Genomic DNA, 18,940 nt, shown 5'->3' on the forward strand with positions numbered 1-18,940 from the left:
CACAAAATAGAAATAATGAATATGTCAGACTTCATTAAAATTAAAAACTTCTGCTCTGTAAAAGACAATTTCAAGAGAATGAAACAATAAGACACTGATCGGGAGAACATACCTGATAAAGAATGTTATCTAAAATATTTTATAGGAGCCCCTGCGTGGCTCAGTTGGTTAAGCATCCAACTCTTGATTACAACTCAGGTCATGATCTCAGGGTTGTGAGCTTGAGCCCTGAGTCTGGCTCCACACTGGGCATGGAGATTGAGCTTCCTTAAGATTCCCTTTCTCCCTCTCTCTCTGATCCCTCTCAAAATATTTATGTATATATTAAACTCTTAGAAAGCCATAAGGAGACATACAACACAATTAAAAATGAAGCGAAGCAGAAACCTCAACAAAGAAGATACACAGTTGGCAAACAAATATGTAAAAAGATGCTCCATATCATGTGTCATGAGGTGAATGCAAATTAAAATAATGATACAGCACTACACATCTGTTAGAGTGGCCAAAATGCAGAATAGTGACAAATACCAAAATCTGGCCAGTTGTGGAACAGGAATTCTCATTTATTGCTAGTGGGAATGCAAAATGCTATAGCCACTTTGGAAGACATTTTGATGGTTTCTTACAAAACTGAGCATACTCTTACCATACTATCATACTCCTTGGCATGTACCCAAATAAGCTGAAAACTTTTGTCTGTACAAAAACGAGGCATGGATATTTATAGCAGCTTTATTCATATTTGCCCAAACATGGAAGCAACCAAGCTGTTCTCCAGTAGGTGAATGGAGAAACAGGTAGATCTAGATAATTAAATGTTATTCAATACTAAAAAGAAATGAGCTATCACACCAGAAAAAGACACTGAGAATCCTAAAATGCATATTACTAGGTCAAAGAATGCCACCTTAAAGGATAAATATTGTAGAAGTCCAACTATATGACATCGTGGGAAAGGCAAAACTAAGGAGACAATAAACCATCAGTGTTTTCTAGGAGTGAGAGGGGGTGGGGGAAGAGGGATGAAAAGGGAGAACACAAGGACTTTTAGGGCAAGTGAAAATACTCTGTTACCAGAATGATGGATAGTCAGATAGATATCATCCTACCTGTGTCCAGTCTCATAGAACGAACAATACCAGGAGTGTACTATAATGTAAACTACTGACTTTAGATAATTAGAATGTGCCAGTGTAAGTTCATTAAGTAATGAACTTATACCCGATGTACCACGATGTTTGCGGATATTAATAATGGAGAGTCTATGCATGTGTGAAGGCAAGAGCATGCGAAATATATCCGCCTTGGGGCACCTGGGTGGCCCAATGGTTGAGCCTCTGCCTTTGGCTCAGGTCATGATTGCAGGGTCCTGGGACTGAGGCCCACATCAGACTCCCTGCAGGGAGCTTGCTTCTCCCTCTGCCTGTGTCTCTGCCTTTCTCTCTGGGTTTCTCATGATATATATATATCTCCACCTTTCTCTCAATTCTACTGTGATCCAGAAACTGGTCTAAATAAGTAAAGTATTACTTTTTTAAACAGTGATCCAGAAATAATGTTTTTTTCCTCACTTGTTTTCAAAGAGAAATTAATAATCTTAGCCTAGAAAAGCTGTCTCTAGGTATCAACCCAGCTAATATGACTTCTCTCTGAGAGACTGGTAACTGTCCACTGAAATTCTCTTCTATTTATCTTGCTTATAGTAAGACATTTTGCTATGAATTCAGACTCTTTGAAATTAAAAGCCACCTTAGTAGACTCATCATGTAGGTTTATAACACTCTATTCAAACATTAGCAGTATTTACATAGTAACTCCAATTTAACAGCTCATTTATGTAATTTTGCACTCTGTTCCTAACTCAGTGTGTGTGAATCATTTAATTATAGGAAGAATTTGGTGGTTAATTTTAATTCTATATTTTTGTTTTACAATTCCTCAATATAACATTCAGAATGTGTTATGAAATTATGTGCCAATATTTGCATGCTTTTGTTTAATTTTATTCTTTTTACTTTTGTTTGATTCTGTATTTGTAACTGTGCACCACTGCTTCAAATAAAGAATTCTAGCAAATATTTAAGTTAGGTACTTCTCAAAATGTGGCCTATAAGTTATATGCAATAATTTCACCTAAGGAGGTGATAATCAAGACATGACATCATACATTGAACAAGACCTCTAATGTACAGAAATATTTTGACGTGGAACCTGTGAAGTGGTGTGTTTATCCAATCTCTGGTGTTTTCAAGTTGAATGTCCTTGAGAAATTCTTCTTCATTATCAAATTAAGACATTTGACTATATAACATCAGACATAAATTCAAACACCACAAAGCAATGACTAAAAAGAGGCTCTCCTGTCTGTGTTATATATGATCACCAATTTTGGTTATGATCTTTTAGAAAGGAAATTCTCATATGAATTTTTATTTGTTTAAATGGAAAACATGGGTTTTTCTTGGTTTCCACATATGGCTGATTTTGTAACTTGCAAATAATCATTCCTCCCCTTTACAATCTTCTAAAATTAATACTCAGAATCTTCCTTTCAAAAAACATCTTTTAAAGGTAACACCGAAATAACTGTGTGATGTTGATGATATGTACATGTATATTTCACATTCCGAAGGGGGTTATATTGGGTACGAATTGTTCAGAAAATTCCTACTAATGAAATATTGGCAAATCAATTGTGGTGGACAGTGATGGGATTTGATTCAGGAAGGTAAAGTAAACAAATACTGGTGGGATTCTTTATCATTATGAGTGAACCAGAGAGTATAACTGGCTGGGAGGTAGAGAAACAATCTGAATTGGAAGTTAAAAAAACATTGAGAGGGAATTTGTGTTGATACAATGGGGCTAATCTATCACCTGTCATTTAACTGGAGAGAAGCAAGAAGTATTAAATTTATCATGGAGTTGTGGTTAAATTTTTTATTGAATTTGTTTTTGTGAAAGTACACTTGCACATTACTTTCCCTACCTAAATATCCTCTGACCCACCCTCCTTCTCATTTCTCATCCTTCTCTTTCTTACTTCCTCTTTATTCCCTCCCTCTCTCCCTCTCTTCTCTACCTTCCTTCCTCCCTCTCTTCATCTCTATCCCTCTTTCTTTTCCTTTCTTCCTTCCTTTTCTTTCTCTTTCCCTCCTTATCATTTTAATTTTCCCTTCCTTTTAACATCTCAATGTGATAAATAATCTAGGAGACATAGACTTATCTTTTTCCTTATTAGCCTGTCAGTAAATTAGTGTAGATTGTATTCCAACAAATATATATACTGGTAACCTTTACTCGACTTTTTTTTTTTTCTCCAGGAAGACCCACTACATTATGTGAGATTATGGGGAAAGCAGAAATTTGGTTAATCCGAACATATTGGGATTTTGAATTTCCTCGCCCATACTTACCTAATTTTGAGTTTGTAGGAGGGTTGCACTGTAAACCTGCCAAGCCATTACCTAAGGTAGGTCTATTACATTGGAGGATTTCTTTCGTATCTTATGATATATAATGCTGAGTTTTCTTTAAAGTATACTTCCTTGATAACAGACATATGCTGTTTTTTTGTTCCTAATCTATTTTGCAAAACATAAAGGTCTCTTATGATTGATATTACCTTTTTAGACTTCACGTTGATATTTTGGCTGAAGAAAGAAATAATTCAAGCGGCAAGTTAAAATAGCAGTGTGTCTACAGTTTGGGTACTGAATTGATGTAACAGTAAACTAAAGCTTTGGAAATACCCCAAAAGTTTGCGATAGTCTTCCTAACTTTCTAACTATGATGGAGTTATGAATTGGGACTGTTAATTACTGGCTGAATGATAATGATTTCATGAGAACCCTCAGGTAGATCCCAGAGTTTTGTCAGTAAGAAGAAAGTGTTGACAGAAGACATGGACACAGGTAGCACTTCTTGAAGAAAAGTGATCTCTACCAAGATAAAAAAAGAATTCATGGAAAAAAAATTTTTTTTGCGATGACAATGATGAATTCAGTTTTGGACCAATTCACTTTAAAGACTCAAAAGAATTTTCAGGTGGATATTTCTAGTAACCATTTGGATCATACAAGGTCTAGGTTTTAGCAGAGACCATTCGAAACAGATTAGGAGTCATTGAAATAAAGAAGTCATAGAACTAAAAGACAGAAACACTGAATTCATTCTTTGTTTTTAATGTTATTTATTCATGAGAAACCCACAGAGAGAGGCAGAGACATAGGCAGAGGGAGAAGCAGGCTCCCTACAGGGAACCTGATGCGGGACTCAATCCCAGGGCCCCGTGATCACGATATGAGCCAAAGGTAAATGCTTAACCAATGAGCCACACAGGTGCCCCCAAACTGAATTTATTCTTTAGGACCATGTTGTCAGGTTTTTCTGAAACGAAAAGGAAAATTGTATACCACAATCCAAAGTTATCAACAAATAAATGTGGACAGTCAAAAATGTTGGAAGAAGACAATATGAGAAGTAATAGAGAATAATAGATAAACATAATAAAAATATTGTATTTAACTATCTTTATCAATAACTACCTTTATCAAGGGATTGAAGAGGTAGAGACTCATTTGCTTAGGATGTAGGTGAGTGAACTTAACCTCTGTAGAAGATTGAGGTTGAATAGTGTTCTCAGGAGGTTCTTGATTTCTATTTTGGGTAAGATATACATTTAGGTTTAAATTTTATTTTAGGATTCTGAATATGCTTTTATTACCAGTCAAGTTATGGCTGCACGTAAGCTCTATTAAGTGTTATTATAGCAGATAATAAAAAACCAATATCAAAGAAAAGTATGGAAAGAGACAAAACATATTCCTTGGCTCACAAGACAATACCTCATGCCACACTATTATATTCATCATGCCATCTTTACTTTTCATATGCACAATTTTACAAAACAACTCAGACCCGTTTTACAACAGGGGGTGGATTATTCCATTCCAAACTCAATTGCTAATACAAACATTTGGGCAATATGAACACCAACATAGCTTATATCTCTGATGAAAAAGTTGTGCCAGGGATTGCATACACAGGAAGAAAGCAATGAAAGCCAGCCAAATCAAGAATCCAAATCTAACTGCTATATATATATATATTTTGTGTGTGTGTGTTTGTGTATATATATATATATATTCAATCACTGTTTCAGGGAGGCAAATCAAAATGGCAAAATGCCAACTCCTGGGACTTCAGAGATATTCTCTCAATATTATCTAAGTTAAAATAGCAGTCCACTTTCATGTATAACATCATCCTTTCCCTAGTAATTTTAACAGCCTTGAATTGAGAAATGCATTGAGAAATAAATAAATATAATTGAGAAATTCAATAAATATATTGAGAAATATCACACCGAAGCCAATAATACTAACACAGGGAAAGCACGACAGATCTATACATGTTGATAATCACATGTATCACAAATCAAAAGACCTCAAAGAGACTTTGCAGTACCCAACTTGCATAACTCTAAGTAGTGACCAGAGGGTTTTATTTGTATAGGAGTTTATATTAACCAATGTGCTAAGGTTCAAATTAAGGGTGTATCAGCTATTTGTGAGAAGGTAGAGAAGCACTGTCTCATAAATGTTATCCTCATTTAAAACAACAACAACAAGTTTTTTAACTTTTAAACTGTATTACTATATTGTCAATTCTAAAAAAAATCATTTTTACTCCAATTCATCAAAGAATAAACATGAGAAAATTATCCTGAAGTCCTAATAGAGAGTTAGATTGACTTATTAACAATTTAACGCAGGTAAACTGACATGCACGTTTTAAAAGTCTAGTTAGGACCCTTTTGCAGGCTTCTTACATGGAATATTTTTGAGTTTTCAAATATCTCTGCTGGTTCATAAAATTAAGCCTTGAGCATAAGAGTTCCATGAGCCATGGGAAGAGATGTCTCTTATTGCCTATTCACTTTGTATAATGGTTCAGTTTCTGATAGTTTTCAGAAACCTATTTCCTCTTAAAGATGCTAGATTGTTCTCTGTGGCAGAGAGTAGAACCAGTCTAACATCTCGGATACTTCTCTTGATATCTATTTTAGAAGTATAAGTGAAATCTTCCCCTGTGATCCTGCACATTTATAATAAAGATAATTTTATCACTGTAGGGAATGGAGGAATTTGTCCGAAGTTCAGGTGAAGATGGTGTTGTGGTGTTTTCTCTGGGGTCAATGGTCAAAAATCTCACAGATGAAAAGGCCAATCTCATTGCCTCGGCTCTTGCCCAGATTCCACAGAAGGTTAGTACAACTTTGGGGCCTGGTGGATAGCCACTCTGCCAATTGGATAGAAAGTGTAATGAATAGGACTCTTTCTAGATCAACTCTGAAACACTGAGCATAACTGGTACCACCTTCAAGTAAAAATTTCTTAAAACATTAAATAGTATATTGGGGCACATTTAATTATTTTCTTAGTAAGTCTCTGCATTACTATGGAAATACATCTTTTCATACAATCATTTATTTTCAGTGAAGTGGAGATGACAATGTTAAGATCCCAAAAATCTTTTACTATTTGATATCTTATGACCTGCACTGACTATTCCCCAAAGTCTCAAGTGTGTTAGCTCCAGGTCCAGGAAATGAGTGATGGTGTACATTAGAATAGACAGGAATTATGCTCAAGGATATACTTTATATTTTGAGGTTTTACTGAGACTATATCAATATCTAGTTGGTTTAAAAGTAGAAGCCTAATCTTTCTAATTTGAAATTTCTACAGTTAAAAACAGTTAAAAATCCTAATATTATTATTGAACAATATATATTTACTGATTTATTATATTCAATTAACTTGAAGTTTGTTGTCATTATAGTTCTAGATTTCTACTTTTTATAGATTCCTCTTCGTGACATACCCTAGGACTTTTTATGTTTGTATATTAGTTAAAATATATAAACCTCCATAATGGTAAGCATTACTAATTAGGGCTGTTAAGTCTTTGCTATTTATTTCTGCACTTTTTGCCACCCAAGGATGTGGAGAAAAATGCACTCTTTTGCATGGCTGGCAGGAATGGAAACTGGTGCAGTCACTCTGGAAAACAGTATAGAGGTTCCTCAAAAAGTTAAAAATAGAACTATACTATGATCCAATAATCATGCTACCGGGTATTTACCAAAAGAATGCCAAAAGACTAATTCAAAGGGGTACATACCTAGGTGTTTATAGCAGCTTTACAATAGCCAAGTTATGGAAGCAACCCAAGTGTCCATGGACAGATGAATGGCTAAAGAAGACATGGTGTTATGTAAGTGATGAATCACTCAATAATACTCCTGTAACCAACATTACACTGCCTGTTAACTAACTAAATGTAAATAAAAATTGAAAAAAAAAGATGTGCTATACATATACAATGGAATATTTTTTTCAGCCATACAAGAGAATGAAATCTTGCCGTTTGTAAAGACATGAGAGTTGCCAGAGAATATAATGCTAGGCAAAATAAGTCAAAGAAAGACAAATATCATATGATTTCACTTGTATGTGGAATTTAAGAAACAAAACCAATGAACATGGGGCAAAAGAGTGAGAGAGACAGACAGACAGAGAAACCAAGAAACAAACTCTTATAGAGAACAAACTGATGGCTACCAGAGGAGAGGTGGATGGGGGGATGGGTTAAATAGGTGGTGGGGATTAAGGCATGCACTTATCATGATGACTACTGGATGAGGTACTGAATTGTTGAATAAACTAAAAACTTAAAAAAAAAAGAGTTCACCATCTATTAATATTTAATCTGAACTTAGTTTTACAGAGCTTGTTACTCTGCAACAAGTATGTAAGAAAAGGATAACATCTTAACAAGATACTTCATTAAATAGTGAAAGAAAGCAAACCTCCAGCTCTTCCTCCCTCAAACACTACAGAAGGGGAGAGAGGGAGATGGAGAGGGAGAGGGAGAGAGAAGAAGGAAGAAGAAGAAGAAGAAGAAGAAGAAGAAGAAGAAGAAGAAGAAGAAGAAGAAGAAGAAGAAGAAGAAGAAGAAGAAGAAGAGGAAGAAGAAGAAGAAGAAGAAGAAGAAGAAGGAGAAAAGGAAGGAAGGAAGGAAGGAAGGAAGGAAGGAAGGAAGGAAGGAAGGAAGAGGGATGGAAGGAAGAAGAGAGGGAAGCAGGGAAGAAGCATACACTCATTCAACAAGCATACAATAAACACTTAAAGCTAAGTATATTTTTGGAAAACATTATGTTTGAAACATGAGAGTTAAGATGGCCTTATGACATTAATAAATTACCAGTTTTCATGTTCATTTCAATGCTATTTAAAAACCCCCATGCTCTGATTAAACTAGTCTTTTTATTTTTTTAATATCTCTTCACTTATAATGTCACACCTCAAAACTTTTAAGTGAGAAATGCAAAAATGATGAAACTATACTTAATAAACTATTAGTACAAGCCCCTTTGACAGGGTTAATGTAAACAGTCCTCCTATATCTCTGTGTTTGCAAACGACCCCTTATGTCCACTTCTCTCACTATCACATAAAGTAGTGGTGGGCTACCTAACTTACAAATAATTCTACAGCCCTAAGATGCCTTCACTGTGCGTTTTTACTTGCAAAATTAAAGCACTGTCTTTGACAGGTTTTATGGAGATACAAAGGAAACAAACCAGCCACGTTGGGAACCAATACTCGGCTCTATGACTGGATACCCCAGAATGATCTTCTTGGTAAGACTGAGGGGAAGAAAACCTGTACAGTTGGATAATGGGCAAGTAAAGTGGCTATTTAGCAGCAAATACATTCAATGAATATTTAATAGATAAAATGTCACGTTTTAGGCTAAAATCAAAAACACACAAAACGAAAAATGTTGCTGAAGATGTGAAGAAAAAGGACCTCTCTTGCACTGCTGGTGGGAATGCAAACTGGTGCAGCCACTCTGGAACACAGTATGGAGGTTCCTCAAAAAGTAAAAAATAGGACTACCCCATGATCCAGTGATCACACTACTGGAGGTTTACCCAAAGAATACAAAAGAACAAATTCAAAGAGATACATGCACCCCTATATTTATAGCAGCATTATTTACAATAGCCAAGATATGAAAGCAGCTTAAGTGCCCATCGATTGCTGAATGGATAAAGAAGAAGTGGTATGTGAATACAATGGACTATTGTTCAGTTTTAAAAAGAATGAAACCTTGCCATATGCAAGGATATGGATAGAGTGGGGAGTATAGTGCTAAGAGAAATAATTAAGTCAGAGAAAGGTAGATACCATATGATACCATATGATTTCATTCACATGAGGAATTTAAGAAACAATAACAACAGAAGAAGAAATGAGCAAAGGAAAAGTAAAAAAGAGAGGGAGACAAACCAAGAAATAGACTCTTAACTATAGGGAACAAACTGCTGGTCCCCAGAGGGGAATTGATTGGATGGGGCAAGGATAAATAGGTGATGAGGACTAGGGAGTGCATTTGTTGTGATGGGTACTGGGTGGTGTATGGAGGTGTTGAATCACTATATTGTACACCCCAAACTAATACAACATTGTATGTTAACTACACTGGAATCTAAAACAAAATAAGAAAGAAGAAAAAGAAAGAAAGAAAGAAAGAAAGAAAGAAGAAAGAAAGAAAGAAAGAAAGAAAGAAAGAAAGAAAGAAAGAAAGAAAGAAAAAGAAAATCAAATGTCACATTTTACTTGCCTTCTTAAAGCAGAAATAATTCGAGAATTGGCAATTCATTTTAGAGAGTCGGTGCTTTCTTCGATTCACAAAAGAGCATCTTCAGCTGAGACTCCCATCACTCTTCAAGTTTCAGTCTCAGTTCAGGTATTTCCTCCTCAGTAAAGTCTTTGCAGACAATGCAGAGGGAACTACTGCCTCCTTTCCTGGGATCATAGTTTTCTGAGATAGGCATAGCCCAGGCGCTCTTGGCTTTTGTAGAAAACTGCTGCTCTCTTCATTGAGTTACCCCTGTAGTCTTTTCCCTCTCTCTCCAATTCTGTTAACCCATGACAATGAAATCCTCATCCACTTCTCACCCAATTCCAAACTAGGTCATCCCAAAACAAAAGCTTTTATCACTCACGGTGGAACCAATGGGATCTATGAAGCTATTTATCACGGGGTTCCTATGGTGGGAGTGCCTTTGTTTGCTGATCAGCCTGACAACATCGCTCACATGAAGGCCAAAGGAGCAGCTGTGGAGGTGAACATCAACACAATGACCAGTGCAGATCTGCTCCATGCCCTGAGAACAGTCATTAATGAACCTTCGTAAGTACGACTGCTTTAAAGGCCTACCGTGGATTAGGCTGCCCATCACACCTGGACACATTCAGCGTTTCATGCCTTGTAACTGATTTACTTTTAAATGACAACCATAACATGACCAATATCAAAACCACTTTATTTTTTCATTTTCTTTTTTTTTAATGTTTTTAAATATTTTTAAGGGTTAAAAAATGTTTAAAGTTTGTAATTCCTAGTAGGAAAACATTATCTGAATGAACACCCTAATGGCAAACCACTGTAGAGTGTTTCAGCTGTATGTGGGCAGAGGGGTAGGGATTCCCTTCACAGCAGCCCAGCTTTCTTCTTGAGGCAGAGATACGCTGGTTTGTATTACTGCGACATCCATTAGGTGATCAAAGTTGCTTTTCCTTCAACAAGGGCTTTATTTGTCAGAAGGGCATTATGCTTGACCTCCAAATTTGGCTGACAATTTACTGATGAGATTCATAACCTTTGGGTTGCTCTGATATTTTGACATATTTGCTGGGTTCTGGGCTACATCCTGGAAGGCCACCATAACTTCTGGATCCTGCATGGCTGCAAGAACCTCTGGGTCACTAAGAATTTCATTGAGCCCAGGCATTCCTGCCATTCCAGGCATCCCCCCTGCCATTCCAGGCATTCTTCCAGGAAAATTACTAGGCATTCCCTACCCGCCCGCCCGTCCCTGGAAAGCCACCTGGGAAAGAGCCATACTGAGCTCCTGATTGTCATCTGGCTTCTTCCTCCCTCTGGGCTCTCTCATATTCTTCCCGAGTCTTCTTAACCTTTTCTATTCTCTTTGATCTCTTGCTCTTCACGTTTTCGTTCATACTGCCTCCGATGTTCAGCAATTTTCTGGGCCCTCGGTTGAACGTCTTTCAGCATTGCACTAACATCTTCATCATAATCCAGTTTACAAGCAAGGTCAAGATCATGTGCTGCTTCTTCCCAATGACCCAGAAGTCTGTGTGCTTTCCCTTGCCACTTGTAAGGCTGAGCTGAATCAGGATTTATTTCAATAGCTCTGTCACAGTCTCAAATGGCAGCATTTGGCTTCTGTAATTTGATGAGGACACTGGCTCTCTTGGCATACAAAATGGCTAAACGAGGATTCGGTTTGATGGCATCTGTGAACAAGTCAATGACTTTCTGTAGTTCACCATCATTTTGGGCATAAATGGCAGCCACTTTTTTTTTTTTTTGGCAGCCACTTTTTTATCATTTGCCTGATCCATCATTTTGTTGGTTACCTCTACATTTTCATCTCCCGTTCCTTGAGGGGCGTCAGTATCTGGTTCAATTACACCTTCACTGTCAATTTCTAGATCACTTTCCTCACCTGATGGTTCGTCTGTCTTTATGTTTCCCTTTGCCTTCTTACTATTTGTTTTTTTCCTCCTTGGTATTGTCTTCTGATTTGGTTTTATGAGTAGCAGGTGGTATTTCACCCCCATGCACTCCACCCACTCCCGCAGGAAGCGCATTTCCTCGGTGTGCAGAACGCTCGGATCCTGCTAACGCATTTTCACGAAGGCACGAAGCTTGCTCACTTTGCGGGGGTCCGTGGTCCAGGGGCGCTGGCAGGCGGCAGGCGCTGCTGAGGTTACAGCCCCATTCCAGGCGCGGGTACTAGCTCAGCATGACTGTGTGGATGGGGCTATTTTTTCATTTTCTAAACAATGAAGTGATTTGCTGAAAATGGGGAAAAAAAGACTAATGCTTCAAATATTTTATTAATTTTTTTTCAGAATGAATAATGATCATGTGAGTTCTCAGAAATTTTTTGAATATGCTTGTTTGTATAGACAAACATACATATGCTTATTTAAATATTATGAGCATTCACTAAGTACCAAATTGGAAATGATAATTCACTCTATCATTCAAAAATGACCATCATTAACACTGACTATACCATTGATCAGTATATGCATATACACAGGGAAGAGAGATACTGAGTAGGTATTAATTTTATAAATATTGGTATTAGTATGCATGGATTTTTAAACAAAATTGTGAATTTCATCTGATTTAGCAATTGGTATTTTCAATTGATGTCATTATCTTCATCTCTTTCAGTTAATCAATCTGATTAATTGAAAATTGAAAGGAGTCCATAAATTATATTGAACTTTAGTTATATATCATTATATGCTATTTTTTCTCTGAATTATCTCACCAAACTAAAGAATTAATATATGAATACAATTTTAAGTCTTTATTTTTATGGATTTTTTATTTTTGCAAACGTTGAATTCTAGCTATAGAAATAAATCTCATCTCAAAGAGATATGTATTACTTAAAATTTTAATTTGTGAATATTTATGCCCCTTATTTTACTTAAATTAAGTCTTTTTGCAGTATTTTAAGGGAATACACTATTTACCATTAAGTAGAGATTCATTACTCCAAAATGTTTCAGATTCATTCGTAACTGAATATATTACATGAAATTTTCATTCAATGAAGACTCATGGATATTAAATTTCCAGATCAGCCTAGAAAAAAATCATTTTTTAAAAAAATTCAGACCTAATTAATGATGTATTGTTATATATTATTTTCTATATTTTCCCTAGGTTATATTATGTTCTTTCAATACTGTTAATGTAGAACAAAAATTAAAATTTTTCTTCTCAGAGTTTTTTTTGTTACTTATAGAATGTTTGGTAGTTCCATTTTTTCTCTATTTCAGAGATGTCAAATTTCAGTGGTCTCTATGTTAAAATATCTTGGTTTGTTTTCCTTCTCTATTAGTTTCTAAGTATCCTAATCATTTTTTACCTTTCTTAAGTCACTGAGATTTCCTTAATCTCTAAATTAGTAAATTTACTTTTTTGCCACTAGAAAATACTTTTTCTAATTTCTTTATTAATCCTTGAAGGAGGTATTTTTAACAATTTATTTCAACAGCTCATCTATACGCTTTATCACCACTTTTTGTTTTATAACCTGATTTTCATAACACTTGCATTCTTATTTTACTTCAATGCTCCTCTTTTTTGAACTGTGTATTATGCCTAATTACATTCTAAGCCCATCATTTTTATGGTTCCCCCCCAACATTATATAAGTTGTTATCAAGGCATTATCTTTATCTAATACTCTCAGTATTTGCTCTGAATTTGTATAAGTGCTTTATGTGTACACTTGTTTCCAGATTATCTCAGACTCAATTATTTTTTTTTCAGAGGCAAAACTCAAGAGATTGTTACAACATTCCATTTGTATTACTCAAATCTGAAATTCATATTTCAGAGGAGAAAGTCAACTCAAATGCAATTTTGTTGGAACTAATCTACATAAAAGCATCTACTCAAAGTCCTAGTTGCAAGGTTTTTAGACAAAGGAGTTGACGTACTGATCCCCAAAAGGGAAGACACTCAATGTTTGCCTTGAATCCAACTTGAAAAATCAATGCTAGTTGTCCAGTTCCCCCTCTCACACACATTCCAATCAAGTGACTTTTATTAAGATGCACATTTAAGTCATAATTTTCAAAATATTACAAAAAATGGATATTACATCCATTTGGGAGATGGACCCAGGGTTAGGAGCTTCAGCAAGGCCATGATCTTCTGTTTCTCATAAATGATGATCTTGATGTCTAATGCATTAGACTATTACTGGGTTGTTAACTGATGCTAATTTGGTTCATTTTACTAAATATCAGAGTAAGTCCTGCAATTTTTTAGAAGTCTACCTTATTTCATACAAAACTTAAGTTCATAGAATTAAATTTTTTGATGATTTGAAAAGTATTGATGCAAAAGGCAGAAACAAAGTACTCTTAGAATTTTCCAAGAAAATACCTGAAGTTATTTATATTAAAATATCTTAACATTAACCCTAAACTTAGTTGTAACTCTGAAATTATCTAGGAACAAAAGAGTTTCATGTGGAGTGTATATATGGATGTATTTGCATCCCTTGTCTTCATGCTTAGAGGAATTAAGGAATACAAAAGATTACAATTAAATGCATAAACCATAGTGATTTTAATTGTTTATAGTATCTTGATAACAGTAATATAACATTAGTGTACAATAAAATGTTTAATGGTAATTTTAAATATGAGAATAAGCCTTTCTTTTCACATTTATAGGAAAGCATACTTTTTAAAAAGATTATTTATTTATTAATTCATGAGAAAAACAGAGAGAAAGAGAGAGAGAGAGAGAGAGAGAGGCAGAGACACAGGCAGAAGGAGAAGCAGGCTCCATGCAGGAAGCCCAATGTGGGACTTGGTCACACCCTGGGCCAAAGGCAGGCTCTAAACCACTGAGCCACCCAGAAGTCCCAGCATACTTTATTTTTATTTGAATTCACAACTACAAGTTTATCTATCTAGCATATGTGGATTTCTGGTTTTAAATCTCTATCTCTATCTCTCTATCTCTCAGTGGAGAAAATGTTGAACAAAAGTATGATTTGGGAAGAGAGTACCCACTGTAGTTTACCTAAAATGTTTTAGGATGAACCATGTGAAATTACTTCTCTAACCTTACTAACATTTCAACCCGATTGGAGAATATTCTTTCTCACCGCACACAAAAATGAACATAAGTGAATTATCCTCTCCTACTACATCTAGCATACCGTGTTCACTGGTGAATAATAACCACATTTCTCCTTCTCCAATCCCAATAATATGTAAATCACACTAGGACATCTCTTCCCAAGTCATTTATATTCTACCATCTTCACGTCATCTGGTCGAAACTTTTATCTCTAACACAAAACCCAAAGGAAATATACTAATTCTGTCTCATCAACCAAGAAATGGTTGGTGATGATATTACTTGCCTTTCAAATACATACTTCTATCGGTTTTTGTTTGAGAGATTAGAGTTGTCAACTCCATATAACTATTGCTACTGTCATGCCACATGATTAGGGGGGTTTAATTCTAGCAAGATATTTCTATTTATCTAAAAAACTCAAAGTCCATGTCCTTGCCATTTCCAAAATTATCCCAGTATCTTTACCAACCTTGATATTGTCAATAGAGACACTGTCCTTTGCATCATAGAGACACAACTGTGTGCACTGGAGGAATTATCACAGTGCCAGGGTCTTAGACACTGCAGAAATTGTTTATGAATGTTGATTATCAGCTTGTCTATAATCATGATTATATATAGCCAGATATTAGAGACCATGCTTGTGAACCTACTTATGGGAGTTTCCCCACTATATTGGGTTACTCCCAGTCTTGGTTTTGGAACAACCCTGGAAACTATACTTTACGCAATCTCAAAATTCCTCCTTGGAGAAATTAGGACATACATTTGCAATAAACTTAGTCCATTTTTTTGTGTTTGCATTTCATCACATTCTGTTAAGAATATATTTCATCTACATATTCCCTTCCTGACTCTTAAGATGCTTTGCAACCAACAAAGTTTATGTCTCAGCAAGAATGAATATTTTTCTCCGTGTATCTATGGCCTTTGGCTTACATAACCTATAACGTGTATCACATGTTACCTGTAATGAAAACAGAAACGCTCTAATTTCTATATTTTTGCCTGCCAGTTATAAAGAGAATGCTACAAGATTATCGAGGATTCACCATGATCAACCTGTAAAGCCCCTGGACCGAGCAGTCTTCTGGATTGAGTTTGTCATGCGCCACAAAGGAGCCAAGCACCTGCGGCCAGCCTCCCATGACCTCACCTGGTTCCAGTACCACTCCTTGGATGTGATTGGATTCCTGCTGGCCTGTGTGGCGACTGCTATATTCTTGGTCACAAAATGTTGTTTGTTTTCTTGTCGAAAATTTAATAAAGCAGGAAAGAAGAAAAAGAGGGAGTAGATCTTTCTAAGCTGGGAAGAGGCCTTAATGGGCAATCCCGTTCAGTCTAACCACCGTGACCTTAATGAAAACACAGTATCTCCATCTCATTTTCAAAATTCCCATTCTTCTACTCTAGCCTAGAGGTAAAGCCTAAAATTCAACATGATCATTAACTAGTGAACATGCCCCAGTATTCCTTTGTCTTTTCCCAGGTGCCTTTACCCTTTCCTCTCATTTTCCTGGCACAAAGACACTAATAATTTTATGTATCTTTTTAGTCAAAATATCGTTATTTTTCATTATTCTTTTTCATAAAGATAAGGCCTTCTACTTGCCCAAATTTGCTGTGGTCAGAGACTAAATTGATAAGTACCCCAACAGTGCATCATACTAGGGAAGGTCTGCAAATTCCTATTTCATACATAGATAATCATGGCCTTTGTTTCTGCCTATAATCAACAAGTACTCCTGTGTACCTATTTTTGAAACAAGGGTATGGGGACTGCCCTCAAACAAAAGAGATTAATTGTGTCATTATTTTTCCTCAGGGACAGAGAATGTCAACAGTATTAAAGGTGAATAGATCATCTATAGAGGAAATTATTAAGAAATATGGAAAAAAATAGTACTTTTATGAGATGTTTAATTAACAGTACAAGTAATAACATTAAAGTTAAATGTCAATTTATTATATTGTAAAATCACTAATGCCCATAGTCTGTAATCAGTCTTCATAATCCAAGATTTAGTTCCCTAGCAAAAACAAATATTTCCTTGGAATGTAAGACCATCATATTATTTTTCAGTCTGTATATCTTGCAAATTTAAATGTATCAATTAAATATTATGCCAAGGATGTAAGATATTAGCAGACCTGCTTGACTAAGAGTATGTTTTAGTAAATACTTATGACACAAAACACTAATTAAAATTCATATTTGAATCAGCTTTGCATTAATTTAACAAATAAAGGCTGTACTTTCTTTACTTATACACTTAATGACGTATTCTAATTAAAGTAAAACTTTATTATTGAAATTAAAAATTTCAATAGTTGATGTATAATTGAGGTGATAAATTACAGCCCTTGACTTACTGAAATTTTTGAAATTCATATTTATTTCAATATGGCATATTGAAAATTACTTCCAATTTAAAAATAAATGCATGATATGTGGTATATAGGAATATGTGTTTCTTTTGAATATGTACATTCCTGAAAATGCAAATAAATTCTTAAATCTTTTTGTGAAGGCTAAAGATGTATTTCTTAAATGCTTGTATTTTTAAAGGTGATTCATGTTGATGTGTTTTGACTTTTACAATTCGATTATGTCCTGAGAGGAGCTCTTTATGTTTGCTCCATGCAGTTTATTCCTATTGGAATATAGCAAGTGGCTTAAGATCCAAGAGAGATGGGGTAGCCATTCGTGGTGTTGAGCACCACCCAATTCAGGCACCCATTTGGTTTCTGAGAGTGGCCACCCACAACATAGAGATTTGTTTCTTCTCAATAGCCACTGTTCACCTGCTTTCTCCTCTCCTGCTGACTACCTGCTGATTTCTTCCTTTGCCTAAATAACATCTGAAGACAGTGGGCAAAAATTTCTGGGTGATACCAACTGCATTAGTTGGCCTAACTGCAGCATATTTTTTGATAATAAACAAATAAAGAAACAAAAATAACACATACATACAAACAGTTGTAAAACTGCTCAGATGAGGAAACACTCATCCCTAATGAGCAGATACCAATTCCCATTAGGTTAGAGCACAGATACACAGTTCTTACATTTTAAGACCTTGGAGAAATTCAGGAAGCTGCAGCTAATCTTTTACTTATTTTGTTCATAAACCTTCCATGTTCGCCTTACCCTCAGGGAGCATCTCCTCTGGTTAGGGTTCTTTACCTGATAGGATGATCCAAAACTTCATCCACTCCAAATAAATGTCAGTAGCCTAATTAATCTTTGGTATTTTGAATTCATGATCACAGCCAAGAGAGTAACGCTTTCTTTGAACAAATTCTGAAGCAGAGGAGCTCAAAATAATAGAGCTTAAAGTAATTCACAGTTAATAATCTATAAAATCCTGGCCATATCTCCGGGTAGAATCTTTCTCCTTGAGAAATGCAACCTCCAAACTGCCTGACCCCAAGAGGTTATAATGAAAAACAAAACCGTCTAGGGCAATAGTGAGGCATACTTATTAGGGGACTCATTCTCCCTTTCAACCCCTTGAGATCTGAACCCATGTTTTCAAACGAAAATACAGAAGGCATATATATGAGGTTATGCTTTGACGCATACACTGCTTTCTTTAAGACAGGCTCTAAAATATATAGGATATTGTCTCCTAGCTAAAACCCTGAAAAACTCTCATTAGTTAAGGAAGAATTTGGTAAAACTCAGCAAATTCTGTGAATATTAGACTGTTGAATTTCCTTAGTTGAAATATATTTCCTGGTTATACATGATGTTGACGTCAACATCAAGATTTTCACTTAAGGTCCACGTGCATTATTGGTTATCTGGCAGAAATACTACAGGGAAGGGGAAGAGGAAATCTGTTATTTGGAAATTATAATGAATTATCTGAAGGAAAAATGGTGCATCCCCGAGGATGGAAGGTGACCAATGCAATTTTTCTATTTTGTGGCTAGCTAGAACTCTTGAGAGTTTACCATATTGGGAAGGAGGAGGGCGAGATCTCTACTATTAACAAACTGAACATTTAACAGTTGGAGAAGCCAAATGAGCCTTGGTGAGGTGAAGTCCATGCTGTGCATCACATGAATTTTCCACCACGGTCTCCACTGCTCCTTGGTGCATGAGCCTTAAGATCAAATTCGGAGAGTCTGGAAAAAG

The 18,940-nt window shown here is 35.6% G+C and overlaps 1 protein-coding gene and 1 pseudogene across 6 annotated transcripts in view; one reads left to right on the forward strand and one right to left on the reverse strand.

Moving 5' to 3' along the window:
- LOC140604164 (UDP-glucuronosyltransferase 2A3-like) overlaps positions 1–17,333 on the forward strand; it is a 35,621-nt gene extending 18,288 nt beyond the window's left edge. For 5 of the 6 annotated variants that reach the window (XM_072775259.1, XM_072775262.1, XM_072775258.1 and 2 more), the window contains 5 exons: positions 3,327–3,475; positions 6,140–6,271; positions 8,626–8,713; positions 10,053–10,272; positions 15,812–17,333. In XM_072775259.1, the coding sequence (XP_072631360.1) occupies positions 3,327–3,475; positions 6,140–6,271; positions 8,626–8,713; positions 10,053–10,272; positions 15,812–16,091 (869 nt within the window). In that variant the 3' untranslated portion in view covers positions 16,092–17,333. The remainder of the gene's footprint in view (positions 1–3,326; positions 3,476–6,139; positions 6,272–8,625; positions 8,714–10,052; positions 10,273–15,811) is intronic. The other variant, XM_072775263.1, reaches the window with a different exon arrangement.
- Positions 10,681–14,985, reverse strand: LOC140604334 (hsc70-interacting protein-like; annotated as a pseudogene).
- Positions 17,334–18,940: the final 1,607 nt, after the last annotated feature.

Source organism: Canis lupus, chromosome 14, assembly GCF_048164855.1.
Source record: "Canis lupus baileyi chromosome 14, mCanLup2.hap1, whole genome shotgun sequence".
In the NCBI taxonomy this organism is placed as follows: domain Eukaryota; kingdom Metazoa; phylum Chordata; class Mammalia; order Carnivora; family Canidae; genus Canis; species Canis lupus.